Consider the following 21,636-nt stretch of genomic DNA (forward strand, 5'->3'; position numbering starts at 1 on the left):
AGGGAGAGGGAGAGAGAACGAGGGAGAAAGAGAGAAGGGGGAGAGCAAAGGAGAGAGAGAAGGGGAAGAAAGAGAGAGAGGACAGAGAGAGAGAAAGAGAACGAGAGAGAAAGAGACAGTGAGTGCCAGTGATTTGAGGCCAGAGCAGCACAGCAATATGTCACTTCCTAACCGCTGGCTCTAGAGACTAGAGAGGCTTGTGTCATCTCCACACTTGACAGATACTTTGCCTGCCCCTGGAGATGCAGTCTAAATATAACCAAGACTAGGGGAGAGATATGTTTTTTCAAATTTGCATTCAACTTGATAGATCACACAAAATGGTTTATACACGTGCATGTAGGCTACGTTGCAGGTAAGGTCATTCTATGAGATATGGTCATGTGCGACCTCTGGGACTCCATTCCTACAAGTGTGACACTTCATATGTGGAGCATTTAGAATGGAAAGAGAAATAGAGTGTGAAATGGCAGAAAGTGACTGGGTGAAAGACAAATCCGAGGGGAGAACTAACTGGGGAGCAACACTGACTGCAAGGAGAAAGGAGACTAATTTTCCCCATTAGCTCTTTGAAACATGAATGGTGCCAGGGTTATTCACCGTCCCAGTCAGTCATCAAAAAAACAAACATTTGGAGGGCACCAGCTTGTTCCAGAAGGGAGGTTGCGAGATGATTCAATGTGAAAGTCTTCTTTAACTGTACTCCACTGTATTTCACTGATCATCTGGGTGGGAGGATATTGAACATAACAGATAATAATAAAATGTAACACTGTTCGGATATCTCCATCCCCTCAGGTGTGACACTATGACCAGCCTTAGAATGAATTAAGACAAGGTCAGAATCATTCTATAATCTTTAGGCTAGCCTATATACTGAAAGAGGTTGTTAGCTCAATCAGATGTACTGTATAGCCTAGCATAGAGAGCATATAGGCTACTGTCAGGGCTTTATCAGAGGCAAATGCGAAATTACTTTTAATGAAAACTTACTTAAGCCTATATACAGTTCTGTGACCATACTCATTAATGACAAAGTTGGATCATACTCATTAATGACATTATCTTTATTTTCTCACTACCTAACCTACTTGTTTTGTTTGAAATGCTCCGAGGCAAAACTGACTACCAAAGCGTGTTGTTTCTAATGCTCGGGCCGGGTTGCATGGCTTGTCTAACTCACTGCCGTAATGCAACTAATGAAAGCTCCGTCTCATCACCCCATGGACAAGCAGGCTAATTGTGGTGGCGTGCCCCGTCCGTCCCGATGGCATGCCCCTTCCGGAGTGTGCCCCATCCACCCCGACAGTTCAGCGAGACTGGGACAACACCACACACACACACACACACACACACATCTCAACCCACTGGGCACAGATGTCAATTCAACATAATTTCATTGAAATGAAGTGGAAACAACATTGATTCAACCAGTGTGTGCCCAGTGGGAAGGCATGATAGCTTAGTTATGGCGTTGGGCTATCAACCGAAACGCTGATAGTTTGAATCCCGAGCAGACAAGTTGAAAAATCTGCCAATGTGCCCTTGAGCAAAGCACTTAACCCTAATTGCTCCAGGGTCACCGTTGATTATGGCAAACCCTGGACGCAACCCCACTCTCTGAGGGTGTCTCAAGGGGAGTTGGGATATGCAAACGACACATTTCCAATTCACACATGCATATTAATACACAATGATACATGTGTGAAATTGGACAAATATAAGCACCCGCCAATTTATTATGATCGACCCGACTATAAACACACAAACAAAATAGTGCGGGAGAACTTTGAGGACGACTGAGGACTCTATTCAGTCCGTTTCGCGGAAATTCAGCGTTCCAGCGCAATTTCAATTTAAAGCCAATGTTCCCGCAATAGCGGAGACTGCATTCACGGTAAACACTGCATACTGGGGATTATTATCTTCCCAAAAATCTAAAGTTTCAACACCGGGAATAATTCATATTTCTCCTGAGAGTCCCGAGAAATACACAAAAAAAATCGGAAGTGCCCGTTTTAAAGGTTTTAAAACCAAGATATGGTCACTATGCCACCTTGTCGGCTTGGCTGTGCCATTTCATGTAAAGATTTCAGAGCAAATGAAACTGATATTTAATATTGATTGAGTAACTATCGCCAATGACATTGTTGTGAACTTGAAAAACAGGACATTCATAAATTCAGAGCGCTATCATGTTCCTCAATTAATTCAGCGCATTTCAGCAATAGGCTATCTCGACACGGAGCGCGCTCCGGATGCACAGTGCACACCCCAAGTATAGAGTAGAGCGTTGTCGAATCATACAAACTTTGTAAATGCACTTTGTAACTGCAGTCAAACAAAAGTAAAATGACTAAAGTTGCTAAGCTTACTAGATAACCTCCTTCAACGAATGACAGAATATCTCCTATATTTAGCTAAATCTAGTTGATGACTATACAGATCGCAGATCAGCTCATGAATAACAGGGAGAGGAAGAGTGGAAATAGTTTAAATATCAAGGTATCTTAATGAGGACCAAAAATCCATATCTACTCTCATACTGTTTGTTGATCACACATTCCCTACCGAAGCTCTCATATGGGCAGCAACTAGGAGACAGTGCAGAGGAGCGGGGGAAATGTTATAGCGGTATTTTGGCATGCATTGGCGAGATAATGCAACCTATGAATAAAGTTTTAATGCGAGACAGAAGTCAGGATTTTGGATTTCAGCAGGATTGGGATTGGATAGGGGAAAAAAATACCCACTGGGCAAAACTGGTCCAATCAATGTTGTTTCCACGTCATTTCAACCAAAAAATGTAAATGTGATGATGTTGAATTAACATGGATAACTGATTGGATTTGCAAAAAGTCATCAACGTAACGTAATTTTTTTCTCACATGCCATAGCTGATTAAATTAGGCTATACAATGTGGACAAATCTTTAAAATAGTCTAAGCCCATACTTCGATAGACCTATAGGCCGTCATTGTAAATAAGAATTTGTTCTTAATTGATTTGCCTGGTTAAATAAAAGGTTAAATAAAATAGGTTAACCAAAGAACCAACTCAAAACCAAAATTATACAAACAAAATGGTCATGTTGTCAACAATCCATAATATTGGCTGATGCAGCCATTATTTCCTCACGTGACACACCAGACTGGCCTCAAATTAGTATTATATGTTACGTTTGGTATGGTTACATAAGACAGAAGGTTACTTAAGCCAAAAACAAAAGGAGGGAGGTTGTTCGGGGAGGATGTGTGGGCATTTTACCTGAACATCTAGCAAACAATGACGTATATAAACCCTGGATTGCTGATGCTATGTATTGACCATTGAGATGCTTTGCCATATTGGCCGACCAGTGGAAATTAATGGAATTCTACAGTATTTCAATTAAATGTTTCAAGGACAAAATGACATGTATTTAAGTATTTTTTGTTGTAGCGGGGACAGCAACATTAGTCAACGCAAACAATATACTTTAAAGAACATTTTATGAATGTTGTCATTTTTCTATTAAGCTCACATAATATAATTTAAAAGTATGGATTAAGGTGTCCGTATTAGAATAAACTTAGGAAAATCGAATGTAGACATTAATAAATGCATTTCTATAGCTTCCAAAATATGTTTTACCATGGTGGGGGTGTGCCAAGATGGTGGCACAGTAGCTTCAACAAGGCACCCTTTATTAGTCATCTAGTGTATATACAGTGCATTCGGAAAGTATTCAGGCCCCTTGACTTTTTCAACATTTTGTTACGTTACAGCCTTATTCTAAAATGTATTAAATAAGAAATGTCCCTCATTGATCTACACACAATACTCCATAATGACAAAGAGAAAACAGGTTTTTAGATTTTTTTTGCAAATGTATTAAAAATTATCAAATGGAAATACCTTATTTACATAAATATTCAGACCCTTTGCAATGAGACTCAAAATTGTTTCTACAACTTGATTGTAGTCCACTGGTGGTAAATTCAATTGATTGGACATGATTTGGAAAGGCACACACCTGTCTAGTTAAGGTCCCACAGTTGACAGTGCATGTCAGAGCAAAAACCAAGCCATGAGGTCGAACAAATTGACCATAGAGCTCCGAGACAGGATTGTGTCGAGGCATAGATCTGGGGAAGGGTACCAAAGACATGTATGCAGCATTGAAGGTCCCCAAGAACACAGTGGCCTCCATCATTCTTAAATGGAAGAAGTTCGGAACCACCAAGACTCTTCCTAGAGCTGGCCGCCAGGCCAAACTGAGCCATCGGAGGAGAAGGACCTTGGTCAGGGAGGTGACGAAGAACCCGATGTCCACTCTAACAGAGCTCCAGAGTTCCTCTGTGGAGAAGGGAGAAACTTCCAGAAGGACAACCATCTCTGCAGCACTCCACCAATCAGGCCTTTACGGTAGAGCAGTCAGACGGAAGCCACTCCTCAGTAAAAGGGACATGATAGCCTGCTTGGAGTTTGCCAAAAGGCACCTACAGGACTCTCAGCCCATGAGAAACAAGATTCTCTGGTCTGATGAAACCAAGAGAAAACTCTTTGGCCTGAATGCCAAGTGTCACGTCTGGCGGAAACCTGGCACCATCCCTACAGTGAAGCATGGTGGTGGCAGCATCATGCTGTGGGGATGTTTTTCAGGGGCAGGGACTGGGAGACTAGTCAGGATCAAGGGAAAGATGAACGGAGCAAAGTACAAGGGGATCTTTGATGAAAACCTGCTGCAGAGCACTCAGGACCTCAGACTGGGGGCGAAGGTTCACCTTCCGACAGGACAACGACCCTAAGCACACAGCCAAGGCAATGCAGGACTGGCTTCGGGACAAGTCTCTGAATATCCTTGAGTGGCCCAGCCAGAGCCCGGACTTGAACCCGATCGAACATCTCTGGAGAGACCTGAAAATAGCTGTGCAAGACGCTACCCATCCAACCTGACAGAGCTTGAGAGGATCTGCACAGAAGAATGGGAGAAACTCCCCAAATACAGGTGTGCCAAGCTTGTAGCGTCATACCCAAGAAGACTTGTTGAGGCTGAATCGCAGCCAAAGGTTCTTCAACAAAATACTGAGTAAAGAATCTGAATACTTATGTAAATGTGATATTTCAGTTAATTTTTAAAAATAAATGTCAAAAGATTTCTAAAAAACTGTTTTTGCTTTGTCATTGTGGGGTAATTTGTCTAAATTGATGAGGGAAAAAAGCTATTTAATAAATTTTAGAATAAGGCTGTAATGCAACAAAATGTGGAAAAAGTCAAGGGGTCTGAATACCTTCCGAATGCACTGTATAAATAATTGCTAGCAACCCAAAGTTTGTGTGTGTAGGTAATTAGTAACTTTGCAACTTCCTGACACCCACTCATCAACTGAAACAATGAATATAGAAGTTGTTATAGCAATATAAAAATGAGGAAGTATGTGACCTAATATGTTTATATAGCCTAATACCTGGAATGTTTACTGAACATAAATATAAACGCAACATCTAAAGTGTTTGTCCCATGTGTCATGAGCTGAAATAAAAGATCCCAGTAATGTTCCATACGCACAAAAAGCTTATTTCTCAAAAAGAAATTTCACAAATTTGTTTACATCCCTTATAATAAGAATTTCTCCTTTGCCAAAATAATCTGTCCACCTGACAGGTGTGGCATATCAAGAACCTAATTAAACAGCATGATCATTACACTGGTGTACCTTGTGCTGGGGACAATAAAAGGCCACTCTAAAATGTGCATTTTTGTCCCACAACACAATGCCACAGATGTCTCAAGTTTTAAGGGAGCATGCAATTGGCATGGTGACTGCAGAAATGTCCACCAAAGTTGTTGCCAGAGAACTGAACGATAATTTCTCTACCATAAGTCACCTCCAACATCGTTTTAGATAATTTTGCAGTACGTCCAACCGGCCTCACAACTGCAGACCAGGTATAACCACGCCAGCCCAGGACCTCCACATCTGGCTTCTTCACCTGCAGGATCATCTGAAACCAGCCCCCTGGACAGCTGGTGAAACTGAGGAGTATTCCTGTCTGTAATAAAGCCCTTTAGTGGGGAAAAACTCATTCTGAATGGCTGTGCCTGGCTCCCCAGTGGGTGGGCTTGGCTCACAAGTGGGTGGGCCTATTCCCTACCAGGCCCACCCATGGCTGCGCCCCTGCCCAGTCATGTGAAATCCATAGATTTGGGCCTAATTTATTTATTTCAATTGACTGATATTCTTATATGAACTGTAACTGTGTAAAATCGTTGAAATTGTTGCATGTTGCATTTATATTTTTGTTCAGTATAATTACGCATAGGCTATTGGATCCCGCAATAGACTGTCGAATGGAAATAAGTTGTGATATTACTCCGAAGTTGTGTTTCATCATCACCTTGAATACCATTTGGAAACAGGAGCTTTGAAAAAGCCTAAAAACACAATAGCCTATACATTTTAAAGTGTGTTCAAAATATCTGTTGGACACTCAAATCAATGAACCTTATGGCATTTTGAACATACATTGGCCCATCCGGGCAAATATGCAAATGTATAATCGATTTCGTAATGATAGTCTTGGCTACATTATTTATCATGATGTTGACTGAGCTTCAGAAAACACAATAGCTAAGTTTTAAGATATGCTTGGGATGAAGGGCAAGGTTCTTCCAATGGAGAGATTTGAACACATCTTAAAACTGCGAGGGCTTTGTAGAAAATGATTTCGATTACAATATCATCTACAATGCTATAGCATAGGCTACTATGCTACTTCACATGTACACTAACATGGATTGCGCTATACTTCAGCAAGTCTTATTTAATGAATATAAAAGCGCGTGGCTCATGTACTGAACTTACCCAGAAACAATGTGTGAAATAAGCCAGACATCACGACTCTCATCTGGAACGAAAATACCACTCTCAGCTGGAACAAAAATTCCACACAAACGAGCAGAAAACGACGTCTTCTTGCTCCCCTAAATGAGTTTAAATCATATACCCGTGCCCTCAAATCTGAAAAAAATCGGAATAGAGCGATTGAAGTTAGTGGGGCAATCTATCTATATAGGTAGGCTACACAGGTTGTCACACACGTTCTCCCAATGTCCTTGTGCTCATTCACAAATATAGCAGCACCTATCCTTATTTCTCACAGAACAGCCGGTAAATTAATTAGAGTTCCACTCCACCTCACCGAGAATACATGACTGCGTTCTTGCAGGATCCGTAATTATGCCCCCTCACTCTCTCTTCATTCGACAGGATACAAAGCGGGTGCAATAGGTATGCGCACAGTCCGCTGAAAACCGGGGACCTCTACAGTTGCGAGTGCACACATGCCCTTGCAGTGCCAGCGCGAGCGGTTTCACACCAATACATATTCCTACCGGACAAGCTGCATGATGATTGGCCACTCCTTATCACATTCGCAGGTACAGTACTACAGCAGCAGCAGCGTGAGGAAAGAGCACTGGAGTTGGAGTGACTGTGACTGCAGTGGAGTTCTCAAACGAAGCTCTCACAAAAGTAGAGATTTGCACAGCATATTATAACATTATGAAAGTGACAAATACCAGGTTATATCCACATGTATGTTTAGGCTCACTTTAAAAAGAGATGTCAATGTCAACGTGACTTCCCTGCAGGGCCGGCGTTATGGGCCTGGCCTGCACTACCTTACCTCCTTGCCCTTCCAAAGAAAATATTGATAATTTATTTGACCGAGACGCGCGCCGACAGAAAGATGCATTAAGCTAAAATAAAGCTTCCGAGCGAGCGAAACAGTGTCCCTCTCACTCCTTATGTGTAAACCATGTATCTGATTATGTCTTGACAAAAGGAGTATGGCATGTCATACTTTTTTTCTGACCAGACAGAATCAGATACATGTGCAAAATATAGTATTGTTTCGCTCGCTAGCTGTTTCGCTCGCTAGTTTCAACAGAAAGGAAGGGGCGAAGCGAGAAGTCTCACTCTCGCGAAAATCTTTCCTGAATAAGTCCAATGCGTTTCTATTGGCATAGTATGCAGAGCTAAGCTTAGTTGTGTTCGAATAGTCATACTATCCCACTAACTGTGCTATTTGTGCTGTAAATGGAGTATGTAGTATGCGTATTGGTCATAGTATGGATATAGTTAGTATGCCAAAAGTTTGCGGATGTCGCACTACATTCGCCAAAATACGAAGTATACAAGCAGTGTACAATATTATCGTGCTTTTTGGGCCCATAATGCAATTGTTCAGAAAACGGGCGTGGCTTCACACATTTTCAGATTTGAAGAAAATTGTGGAAAATATGTGTAACAGTTTTAACTTTACGTCTGTCCCCTCGCCCCGACACGGGCGCGAACCAGGGACCCTCTGCACACATCAACAACGGTCGCCCACGAAGCGTCGTTACCCATCGCTCCACAAAAGCCGCGGCCCTTGCAGAGCAAGGGGCAACACTACTTCTAGGTTTCAGAGCAAGTGACGTAACTGATTGAAACGCTATTAGCGCGTACCCGCTAACTAGCTAGCCATTTCACATCCGTTACATATGCAGCCGAAGTCCGACGAGAGTGGCTACAAATTCATTGCTCTAACTAATTATGACAAATCTTAAGAAATGTTGAGCAATGTAATCAACAAATGACTTTTCAAATAAGTTTAGTTACGTTGGCTGACAATTTGTTAGGCACGCTAGCCTTACGAAACGCATAGCATATCATTACAGCAGTTGCTTGTATGTTCCGGTATGTTAGCTAGCTACCTAACTTTAGTTGGCTACTAATACATCAAACTTGCCAGTATATTAACTATATGCTATCAAACTAACTGCCCAATGTTTATTGACTTGATTATTTACGTCATTCTTAGCTTGGCTAAGTGTTATAGTCATTGTGCGTTCTTAATGGACATTGGTAATGAAGTCGTAAGATATCTAGCTAGTAATTTGTTATGCTAACAAGCTAGCAAGAAGTTGCATAGCAACAGAATCAACTTTTGGTATACAGGCGAAGCGCTAGTACATTCAACTGAAAGGATACCGTTCGTTTACTGTATACTAAAATGAACTAATAGTATGTAGTATGTAGTATATACTCATTAAGTATGTAGTATACAGTATGTTAGTATAGGTATTCAAACACAACTCTTTTCACTCGCATTCCTGCCTTTGGGACAACAACTCACATTGTTAGGGCGGAGACATGAGCATCTAGTCATTATGCATATAATTGGATCACGGTGTATCAATGTGTCCATATGGTTAGAGCGTTGGGCCAGTAACCGAAAGGTTGCTGGATCGAATCCCCGAGCTGACAAGGTAGTTAACCCACTGTTCCCCGGTAGGCCGTCATTGTAAATAAGAATTTGTTCTTAACTGACTTGCCTAGTTTAATAAAGATAAAAAAATAAAATGACAAACAGATCTCTGGTTTCAGACACATGTGAATTAAGCCCAAACGCTTGAACGAGCGTGTACAGGCTGGAATTAGAATGCAAGGTAGTTAATGAGAGAAAACACTATTGTAGCATCAAAGTCTATTTTGTTGCGTCGATGCAAACCAATGCTGGTAAAGTGAGCGGATAAATTGTCAGAAAATAGACTGTTTGTGCATTGTTAGGTCTGGAATGTTGACATTCATAGTTAAAGTGTTCATTTCACGTTGATAAGTTTAGCTGCCAGTGCCAACGTATTTGAAAATAATACCTTTATGCCTACCTTCGTTGATTTTGAGCACAGGCATATAGCCTAGGCAGGCTACAGCTGGGAAACTCGTGGAACTCTGTTCAAGAGAGAATACTGTTATGTAGAAATAACGAGACTAGCTAAATTCTTTATAAACTGCTAGGGATTTGCTAGCTACAACTCTCCTCATGTTCATGAGCTTACATAACAGGAGGCAGGTATGGTGGCTCCCGTAGGTGAGTCAAAAGGAACACACACCAATCATTCACAAGGGCTACATAGCAAACATAACAAATACAATTGTTTATTATGGATTCCCATGACAATTAAGTTGGCATATGCTACGCAGTGTATGTGAATTTAAGCTCTCTACTCTCACATGCAAATTTTGACCTGCCGTATGTTGGCGAGTGCACAGTGCGCTGTTCAGATTCTGGCTTCCCATAAAGTAAATGTATGTTTTGCCAAAATTATATAATTTCTGCCTGAAACATTGGTGATTTACCCAATAAATTACTGGGAGATTATACATAGAGTGTGCGACTCTTGTTATTATTTTTAATGCTTATTCGCCGTTAGTCAGCACCTCTACATAAAATAATTGTCTCTGGGTGTGCACCAGCTCATGTTTTTTAATGCATGTATTAAGGTCATTTACTGTTCTCATTCGCGGAGTGGGAACGTTGTTTGCAGAGTTCACAACCTGCTACACATGCGAGAAACAAGTTTTGGTTTATTTCATAACTATAATTTTGGAGTTTTATCAGTTTCTTAATTTTCTTTTGTTTGGAGTGCTCCATGTGAGCAATGAGCATGTGTGTGGTTTCTCTGTCCTGATAAGGTCGAGGGAGCGCATGCGCCTGAGCATGCAAACCTGCTGAGTTGATACAATGCTGCACTTCACTACATACAGTGGTTCCTCCTTTAAAAGTTGCAAGCTTACACCGCAGGACTTAGAGGTACCCAGCGTCACGGCTTCATTGCCCCAGACCACCGCAAGGGGGAGTTAGAGCACTCATTATGCATTTGGGTCCCAAGGTTTTTATATGACCAATCATATCGAGTGGTTCCAATGACGAATTTGACGTGAGCCATCTGTCGCTGGTGACTTTCTTCCGCAAAGATGGCTGGCATAACATTACGGTGGAAGCAAATGTAAGTAATTATAATGTCATAACGGGTCAAGCAAAAAATGTACAATTGAGAGGAATATGTTAGTTAATGTAGAGACAAACGATTGTGCATATTTTTTGTCATAAAGGTAATTTACGAAAACCGCTATTTAGCAAGTTAGCTGACTAGCTAATATTAGCCAGCTAACATCGCTTATCCCATTCCGTACAAATGTGCGCAACTGCGACATTCAAACGATGTTGCAAAGAAAACTAATGGGACTGTAGCAACTGTGTTGACATCAAAATCTGGGGTGTGAACTACGTTTCTATTCAAGCGTTGATTGACATGGTAATGGCTCTATAGTATCGAAAAGTTGAAAAAAACGGACCCCTCCAACGCTGTATGTTACATTGTGAAGTGTCATGGCGTACAGCACGCATAAAGCAACTCATTCTGTCTTACAGCCTCTCTCCACCAGGTGTAGCACTTCTCTCACCGTTTAAAAACAAGAAAGGGACAAGGTAAGGGGGGATACCTAGTCATTTTTTTGTGTCATCACTGCAAGCTATCATGACTCTCAAAAGCCGCTGTTTACTTCTGAAGATCACTTTAGCACCGCCCTAAAAACCCGATTCAAATTTGACACAAACCTTCAAAGAGATATGTAATGACACATTATATAAACTCTTTATAGTGTTTTATTTACATTTTAGTGGCGATAAGGTGATAAGTTGGACAGATTGAGTGAAAATAGCCGTTTCCCCACACGACATCTTTCCTTCTCATTATCACGCAATATGTTTCGCTTCCCCACCCGCCATTTTTAAAAAGACGCGACGGAGCTCATTGCCTTCTTGAATCATGCAGAGATGGGCACCATGAAGGTATCGTCTTTGATTTTGTTGGGGGAGAAATTGTGCTTTACAATGGTATTGCTATCACAGTTGATCTGGAAGTATTACATTTTTTGGGCGCTAAAATAAGTTCAATTGTACGGTCCAGCGCGATGTACAAAAGTGAGTTAGTTCACGTTAGCTAGCCAGTGTTATGACATGAGTATAAAATTGTAATTCGTGTTGTTTAATGTTTTAGGGACTCCTGAGAAAACCAGCAAACCAGGCTGTCGTCTTGTGAAACAGTGAATGTAAAGAATCTAGCTAGTTTTTACTGCAAATTGAATGTACAATTGTGTAAGCTTGCCTTGCTTATATTTTCCATGCAGTGCAGCTGAAGTAACATAGCTAGCTAACTATTTATTTGCTTATTGTGTAGTGGAGGATAAAAATAACTATGCCTATGGATGTGTAGCTAGCTACAGTATGTAGCCGATCTGTGTATGGACCCTAAAACGGTTGGTATGAATATTTGTTCAGAACCTTTGAACCTCAGCTATCATAGTTGTTGTATCGACTTCAAGTCTGAATGGCATTAATGAAGCCTATGGATTGAGTAGAATATAATAACTTTATTGTGCCAAGGATGCAAGTCCTATATACAGTGATCCCTCGCCACTTCGCGGTTCACTTATCGCGGATTCGCTATTTCGCGGATTTTCATAATGCATTTTTTATTTTTTTTTGGTGCATTGTGCTCTGCATTCTGATTCGCTAAAAACTCACTCCCGCTTCTTGTATCAAAACATGCTACGAATTGTGCTATCATTTTGTCGTCTCGTGCAGTTATGTGTACGTACATAAAACAGCTTGGCAAATTTACATTAAGTTGGCCAGGAAGGAAGGAAGGACTAACGCTTGGTCGCTTAGCAACCATGGTGCGAATGGCCACTGAACTTAAGCGAGTAGCTGAGGAATGGGACCCTTTGATGAGCCGTTCATTACAGTTCTCCAACGTAATCGATGGTGGCATGTCGGTGTACAAGGATCTTTTTGCAAAGAAGAAAAAAGAGCGACAACAGCTGCCTATCACTATGCTCTTCTCCCGAACAAACACACCTGCACCGCGGGCTTCAGAAGAAGAGAACACTGCAGAGCGCAGTCAGGATGCAGCGGCCCAGTCTGAAGAGCAGTGAAACGGCCTACACGTGAGTCACTGTATTTGTATACAGTGATCCCTCGCCACTTCGCGGTTCACTTATCGCGGATTCGCTATTTCGCGGATTTTCATAATGCATTTTTTATTTTTTTTTGGTGCATTGTGCTCTGCATTCTGATTCGCTAAAAACTCACTCCCGCTTCTTGTATCAAAACATGCTACGAATTGTGCTATCATTTTGTCGTCTCGTGCAGTTATGTGTACGTACATAAAACAGCTTGGCAAATTTACATTAAGTTGGCCAGGAAGGAAGGAAGGACTAACGCTTGGTCGCTTAGCAACCATGGTGCGAATGGCCACTGAACTTAAGCGAGTAGCTGAGGAATGGGACCCTTTGATGAGCCGTTCATTACAGTTCTCCAACGTAATCGATGGTGGCATGTCGGTGTACAAGGATCTTTTTGCAAAGAAGAAAAAAGAGCGACAACAGCTGCCTATCACTATGCTCTTCTCCCGAACAAACACACCTGCACCGCGGGCTTCAGAAGAAGAGAACACTGCAGAGCGCAGTCAGGATGCAGCGGCCCAGTCTGAAGAGCAGTGAAACGGCCTACACGTGAGTCACTGTATTTGTATACATGTAATAGTTGCTAATTGTAAAAAAAAAAGAAGTTTTCTATTTCGCGGATTTCACTTATCGCGGGTCATTTTCGGAACGTAACCCCCGCGATAAACGAGGGATTACTGTACACGTACTGTAGTTATTATCACGCATGAGATCCCCACATTGTAGCCTGTACATTGAATATATTCACTGATCATGTACTCTTCATTGGCAACTAAAGGTGTGGTTCAGCTATGAATCTCTGTGAGACATTCTTTTTCAGTCATATCCAATACCAGGTGTATCGAACTCCATTCTTTGAATGATGCTGTGTCTGCATGTATGTATTACAATTATACACTTCAACAGTGTTTACCACTCCTGCTCCTGGGACATCAATGATTACACATTGTAACTATGCAATAGACTAGAAACATTATTTAAGTAAAGGCTGATTTGTAACAATATGACCCCATAGACACTGTATATTGGATAGGCAAACCTACAAACCTCAGATTTCCCACTTCCTGGTTGGATTTTGCCTGCCATATGAGTTCTGTTATACTCAGACATCATTCAAACAGTTTTAGAAACATCAGAGTGTTTTCTATCCACATCTACTAATACATATGCATATCTTAGCTTCTGGGACTGAGTAGCAGGCAGTTTACTCTGGGCACTTTATTCATCCAAGCTACTCAATACTGCCCCCAGCCGTATATCAGGACAGCGATCATTCACCTCGGATTAGACACAGATTTTTTCTTCAACAAGCAGGACACACAGGATATACTGCGAACACCCAACAAGGCCAACATCCTCGTTATTGGCAAGAGAAAGAGACGCAGGTACAGAGGACACAGAGCGGAGTGCCTCGTAAGGATCCGCAGATAGCGAGTGAGAAAGCTGCCGTTACCATCAATATTACTCGCCAATGTACAATCATTGGACAATAAATTAGACGCGGTACGATCACGAATATCCTACCAACGTGACATCAAAAACTGTAACATCTTATGTTTCACAGAATTGTGGCTGAATGATGACATGGATATTCAGCTAGCAGGATATACACTGCACTGGCTAGATAGAACAGCACACTCTGGTAAGACGAGAGGGGGCGGTCTGTGCATATTTGTAAACAACAGCTGGTGCACAAAATCTAAGGATGTCTCTAGATTTTGCTCGCCTGAAGTAGAGTATCTAATGATAAACTGTAGACCACACTATTTGCCAAGAGAGTTTTCATCTATACTTTTCGTGGCTGTTTATTTACCACCACAGACTGCCAGGATGCTGGCACTAAGACCACACTCAGTCAGCTGTATAAGGAAATAAGCAAACAGGAAACCGCTCACCCAGAGGCGGCGCTCCTAGTGGCCGGAGACTTTAATGAATGCAGGGAAACTTAAATCAGTTTTACCTTCTCTCTATCAACACGTTAAATGCGCAACCAGAGGGAAAAAAATTCTACATCACCTGTACTCCACACAGAGACGCGTACAAAGCTCTCCCCCGCCCTCCATTTGGTAAATCTGACCACAATTCTATCCTCCTGATTCCTGCTTACAAGCAAAAATTAAAACAGGAAGCACCAGTGACTCGGTCTATAAAAAAGTGGTCAGATAAAGCAGATTATAAACTACAGGACTGTTTTACTATCACAGACTGGAACATGTTCCGGGATTCTTCCGATTGCATTGAGGAGTACACCACATCAGTTACTGGCTTTATCAATAAGTGCATTGAGGACGTCGTCCCCACAGTGACTGTACGTACATACCCCAACCAGAAGCCATGGATTACAGGCAACATTCGCACTGACCTAAAAGGTAGACCTGCCACTGTCAAGGTGCGGGACTCTAATCCGGAAGCTTATAAGTAATACTGCTATGCCCTCCGACGAACCATCAAACAGGCAAAGCACCAATACAGGACTAAGATTGAATTGTACTACACCGGCTCCAACGCTCGTCTTATGTGGCAGGGCTTGCAAACTATTACAGACTACAAAGGGAAGCACAGCCGCGGCCTGCCCAGTGACACGAGCCAACCAGACAAGCTAAATCACTTCTATGCTCGCTTCGAGGCAAGCAACACTGAGGCATGCATGAGAGCATCAGCTGTTCCGGACGACTGTTTGATCACGCTCTCCATAGCCGACGTGAGTAAGACCTTTAAACAGGTTAACATTCATAAGGCCGCGGGGCCAGACGGATTACCAGGACGTGTGCTCCGGGCATGTGCTATTCCAACTGGCAGGTGTCTTCACTGACGTTTTCAACATGTACCTGATTCAGTCTGTAATACCAACATGTTTCAAGCAGACCACCATAGTCCCTGTGCCCAAGAACATCAAGACAACCTGCCTAAATGACTACAGACCCGTAGCACTCACGTCCGTAGCCATGAAGTGATTTGAAAGTCTGGTAATGGCTCACATCAACACCATTATCCCAGAAACCCTAGACCCACTCCAATTTGCATACCGCCCAAACAGATCCACAGATAATGCAATCTCTATTGCACTCCACACTGCCCTTTCCCACTTGGACAAAAGGAACACCTATGTGAGAATGCTATTCATTGACTACAGCTCAGCGTTCAACACCATAGTACCTTCAAAGCGCATCACTAAGCTAAGGATCCTGGGACTAAACACCTCCCTCTGCAACTGGATCCTGGACATCCTAACGGGCCGTCCCCAGGTGGTGTGGATAGGTAGCAACACATCTGCCACTCTGATCCTCAACACTGGAGCCCCTCAGGGGTGCGTGCTCAGTCCCCTCCTGTACTCCCTGTCCACCCACGACCGCGTGGCCAGGTACGACTCCCAACACCATCATTACATTTGCAGACGACAGAACAGTGGTAGGCCTGATCACCGACGAGGCAGCTTATAGGGAGGAGGTCAGAGACCTGGTTGGGTGGTGCCAGAATAACAACCTATCCCTCAACATAACCAAGAGTAAGGAGATGATTGTGGACTACAGGAAAAGGAGGACCGAGCATGCCCCCATTCTCATCGACGGGGCTGTAGTGGAGCAGGTTGAGAGCTTCAAGTTACTTGGTGTCCACATCACCAACAACTAGAATGGTCCAAACACACCAAGACAGCCGTGAAGAGGGCACAACAAAGCCTATTCCCCCTCAGGACACTAGAAAGATTTGGCATGGGTCCTCAGATACTCAAAAGGTTCTACAGCTGCAACATCGAGAGCATCCCGACTGGTTGCATCACTGCCTGGTACGGCACCTGCTCGGCCTCCGACCGCAAGGCATTACAGAGGGTAGTGTGTATGGCCCAGTACATCACTGGGGCTAAGCTGCCTACCATCCAGGACCTCTACACCAGGCGGTGTCAGAGGAAGGCCCTAAAAATTGTCAAAAACCCCAGCCACCCCAGTCATAGACTGTTCTCTCTACTACTGCATGGCAAGCGGTACCGGAGCGCCAAGTCTAGGACCAAAAGGTTTCTCAAAGGTTTTTACCCCCAAGCTGTACGACTCCTGAACAGGTCATCAAATGGCTACCCAGACTATTTGCATTGTGTCCCCCTCAACCCCTGTTTTACGCTGCTGCTACTCTCTGTTTATCATATATGCATAGTCACTTTAAATATACATTTATGTACATACTACCTCAATTAGCCCGACAAACTGGTGCCCCGCACATTGGCTACCCGGACTATCTGCATTGTGTCCCGCCACCCACCACCCGCCAACTCCTCTTTTATACTACTGCTACTCTCTGTTTATCATATATGCATAGTCACTTTAACCATACCTACATGTAATACTACCTCAATTAGCCCAACTAACCGGTGCCTCGCTACTGTTATTTCCTAGCTACTGTATATAGCCTCGCTACTGTTATTTTTCACTGTTGTTTTTTTATTTGTTTACTTATCTATTGTTTACCTAATACACATTTTTTACTTTAAAAATTGCACTGTTGGTTAGGGCCTGTAAGTAAGCATTTCACTGTAAGGTCTACACATGTTGTATTCGGCAAGTGACCTCTCAACTATGATCATGCTGTGCCCTTTGTATCAGCCAGTTTAGATGCGGGACTGGTTCACCAACACAGCTGATATAACCTAGAGGATTTAGGGAGAAGGGGGAGAGGGATGAAGTGAAGGAGAGAGACTGTTATTGAGAAATAAGGTAGTTAAAGAGACTGTGTTCAACAGGAATCTGTGTGTGTGTAGTCTCACCTGGTGTCCACACTAAGTGGCTACAGAGTACTTTATGCTGAAAAACAGACAAACAATAGAAGATAGTCATTATTAGGCTTTTACATTACCAGATCACAAATCCTAAGGCAACAGCTGGTGAGGTGTCAGGTTCGCCTCTGTACTTAAAGGGCGATTATTCCAACTCTCAGTGAAATGCTGCAGATCTGCCCGCAGACGAGGTAGTAACACATATCCCACACAGAAGAGGTGGATAGAATTCGACAGGTCAAGGTAGCCTTCTTCCTCCAAACTGTGTAGCAAGTTGTAGTACTGACATGTCACAGCACTCCAAACATCTCTCCATAAGCATTCCACTCTAACAGAGAGAAAGAAAAGGTTTTGTGGGGGGGAGAAGCCTAATCTCTGTGGACCTGTGGTCTTCCTCCATGAATAGTGAACACTGAGATGGGTCCGAGGTTATAGAAATGCAAGTTGTGTGTGCCTCTGAGTGTTACTGACTGTATGTGATGCAGACACCTATCTGAGTGTACCTGAAACATTTAAATATAGAGGGCTATGTGTCTCACCACTTGGTTACTGCAAGGCTAACCCCCAGGGAAATCATGACTTGGCAGCAACAGGGGCTTGATAGTCCAGTGAAAATGGCTGATTGTTTATGTGGTGTAAATCTGAAAATTAGTAGCTGACATCTTCTTCGGGATCGGTGTCCCATCCCCGGGACGGTTGAGCTAATGTATGCTAATGCGATTAGCATGAGGTTGAAAGTAACAAGAACATTTCCCAGGACATAGACATATCTGACATTGGCAGAAAGCTTAAATTCTTGTTAAGCTAACTGCACTGTCCAATTTACAGTAGCTATTACATTGAAATAATACCATGCTATTGTTTGAGGACAGTGCACAGTTTTGAACATGAACAGTTATTCATAAACAAATTAGGCACATTTGGGCAGTCTTGATACAGAATTTTTAACAGAAATGCAATGGTTCATTGGATCAGTCTAAAACTTTGCACGTGCACTGCTGCCATCTATTGGCCAACATCCAAATTGCAGCTGGGCTGGAATAATACATTATGGCCTTTCTCTTGCATTTCAAAGACGATGGTACAAAAAAAAAATACAAAAGAACAGTTGGTTTTTTCTTTGTGTTATCTTTTACCTGATCTATTGTGTGTTATATTCTCTGTCCTTCCTTTCACATTTCCACAAACTTCAAAGTGTTTCCTTTCAAATGGTACCAAGAATATGCATTTCCTTGCTTCAGGGCCTGAGTTGCAGGCAGTTAGATTTGGGTATGTCATTTTAGGTAAAAATGTACGTTTTTTTTTACTGAATGCATGTGAGATAGGTTCCATGTACAACAAGACAGGCAGAGAGGAGGAGAGAAAAATAACACAGGACAGTTTAATTACCTCTGGTTATGGACACTTTTGCCAGCAATAAAGCTTCCACGGCCTGTTCCTCGGACAGTGAACATACATCTGGCATTATCTACATTTTCGACCCCTTGATCAGCTCGCACTCTGAAAGTAAAGAAAATTGATAATTTTTTGTAGTTATGAAATCAATAACTGAGATTCGACCGTTCAATCTAAAGCAGCAGATGTCATTACAGCACAGAAAGCTTAACACCAGACTGGTATTGTGGTTGATCATTAGGTGACGGGAAATATGCAATATGCATACATAATAATATACCTACCTTCCTTGAAAATCCATCTATACCGCCAAAGATGACAATGTTGTATCTCAATTAAAAGCATTGGAATTAAAAGTGAAATGTTTAACCTATTAACCTGCTATATTATTTATGTATTACGTTCTCCTGGGAAACCAGGAGCAGAGAACAAAAATGCTGGTTGACTTGACAAACAAGACGAACTGGCAACAGACAAGCAGAGAACACAGGTATAAATACACAGGGGATAATGGGGAAGATGGGCGACACCTGGAGGGTTGTGGAGACAATCACAAAGACAGGTGAAACAGATCAGGGTGTGACAAAATCATTGATAAAACTGCAAATAACTGGCAGCTTGCAGTCTCCAATCATCTAGCCACAACAGAAAGGGGCTGTTTTTGTTCTACCTTATGTTATTTTTAGTATTACATTGTTATTGATTACTGCATTGTTGGGTTTAGAGCTTGCAAGAAAGGCATTTCACTGTACTTGTGCATGTGACATTAAAACTTGAAACTTGAAAACTTGAGAATGATGCTGAACGATGGACACTGTACACATGACATAATTTCATGTCCTCCTATGATTTCCCAAATATAATTACTACATAGCTTCTAATTTCACCCTGTCCGCTGCTGAAGTCTAGCGCCACCCGAATAAACGATACAAAAGCTGAACATGATTTTAAATGTGTGTTGACTGTGAATGTGACTTGAAATAGCAGAGAAGAACAAAGGCTCATTAAAAATGAATCAAGGGTATATCTGCCTTTGTGTTTTCCCCCTTGCTCAGAGATTCTCATTGTGGCTCAATGATGGCAGAGGACATTCACATCACTCCCAATAATGTGTTTCATTAAAGCTGCACTTATTAGAGCAACCATTCCAAAATGGTAAGAACGATGATTACCAATTCCAGCGTCAAATTACTGCTTGGTTATCCGCTACTATTCTTTCTAAACAAACCTAAAAGTCATTAATCTACTTTGGGCAAACAGATAAAACATCGGAACGAAGGACACACATTTCATTCCTATCATGATAGAACACAAAAGTGAAAAATGAGAGAGAAAATATGATTCCTTCATTGTTTTTGTCAAGCGTGTACAACTGTTCTGGACTGGTATAACAGCCTGCCAAAACCTGGGGAGATGAAAAGGGCATCATTGTCAGTGTAATCTGGGGTGAGACAGTAGGCAGCTCTACAAAACAAACTTTCTCTGATAACCATGAGAGAGGGAGGGAGCCAAAGAGAGACTGAGATATACAGACAGAGAGAGAGAAACGGACAGACAAAGACAGGGAGATATTCAAATCTCGGCAGTCTATAGGCAAACCTCGGCAGTCTATACAATGATGATGATCTCTACACTTGCCCCAACTAATCTTAGCTGTACCATAAACACTTGTGTTTACAAACATTACAATTCATAGGATTCTGGAATTGACCATCAAATTTAACAACTGGTACACCACCATTGGTCAAAAACTGTTATACATTGAGTTCTAATTGGCTCAGACAACTCAGCTCAAACTAGTTATCGTCAAACAGTTCTCAGGCTGAGAAGACTTGTCAACCTCTACAGCCATTAGAATGAATACTCTAAGGTGAAGACAGTAACCACTAATGGACATAAGACTAATCTTACATAAGAATAAAGCTATGTCCTACAAGGAACCATAATCCCTAAAGTGTGCTACTTTTAAGTAGCGCACAATTTTTATTTTATTTCACCTTTATTTAACCAAGTAGGCCAATTGGGAACAAGTTCTCATTTACAACTGCGACCTGACCAAGACAAAGCAAAGCAGTGCAACAAAAACAACAACAGAGTTACACATAAACAAACGTACAGTCAATAACACAATAGAAAAATCTGTATACAGTGTGTGCAAATGAAGTAAGGAGACAAGGCAATAAATAGGCCATAGTGGCGAAGTAATTACAATTTAGCAAATAACACTGGAGTGATAGACGTGCAGATGAGGATGTGCAAGTAGAAATACTGGTGTGCAAAAGAGCACAAAAACAAAAACAAATATGGGGATGAGGTAGGTAGTTGGATGGGCTATTTACAGATGGGCTGTGTACAGCTGCAGCGATCGGTAAGCTGCTCTGACAGCTCATGCTTAAAGTTAGTGAGGGAGATGTACGTCTCCAACTTCAGTGATTTTTGCAATTCGTTCCAGTCATTGGCAGCAGAGAACTGGAAGGAAATGCGGCCAGAGGAGGTGTTGGCTTTGGGGACGACCAGTGAAATATACCTGCTGGAGCGCGTACTACGGGTGGGTGTTGCTATGGTGTCCAGTGAGCGGAGATAAGGTGGAGCTTTACCTAGCAAAGACTTATAGATGACCTGGAGCCAGTGGGTTTGGCG

General features: G+C 42.2%; 1 protein-coding gene across 5 annotated transcripts in view; it reads right to left on the minus strand.

The window, feature by feature from the left end:
- LOC139584642 (CXADR-like membrane protein) overlaps window positions 1-7,473 on the minus strand; it is a 129,671-nt gene extending 122,198 nt beyond the window's left edge. For 2 of the 5 annotated variants that reach the window (XM_071416754.1, XM_071416762.1), the window contains exons 1-2: window positions 7,186-7,468; window positions 6,849-7,004 (exon numbers count right to left, since the gene is read on the minus strand). In XM_071416754.1, coding sequence (XP_071272855.1) covers window positions 6,849-6,891 — 43 coding nt within the window. In that variant the 5' untranslated portion in view covers window positions 6,892-7,004; window positions 7,186-7,468. Of the gene's footprint in view, window positions 1-6,848 lie in introns of all 5 variants that reach the window. The other 3 variants (XM_071416744.1, XM_071416726.1, XM_071416736.1) reach the window with 3 other exon arrangements.
- Window positions 7,474-21,636: the final 14,163 nt, after the last annotated feature.

This window comes from Salvelinus alpinus, chromosome 1 (genome assembly GCF_045679555.1).
Source record: "Salvelinus alpinus chromosome 1, SLU_Salpinus.1, whole genome shotgun sequence".
Taxonomy (NCBI): domain Eukaryota; kingdom Metazoa; phylum Chordata; class Actinopteri; order Salmoniformes; family Salmonidae; genus Salvelinus; species Salvelinus alpinus.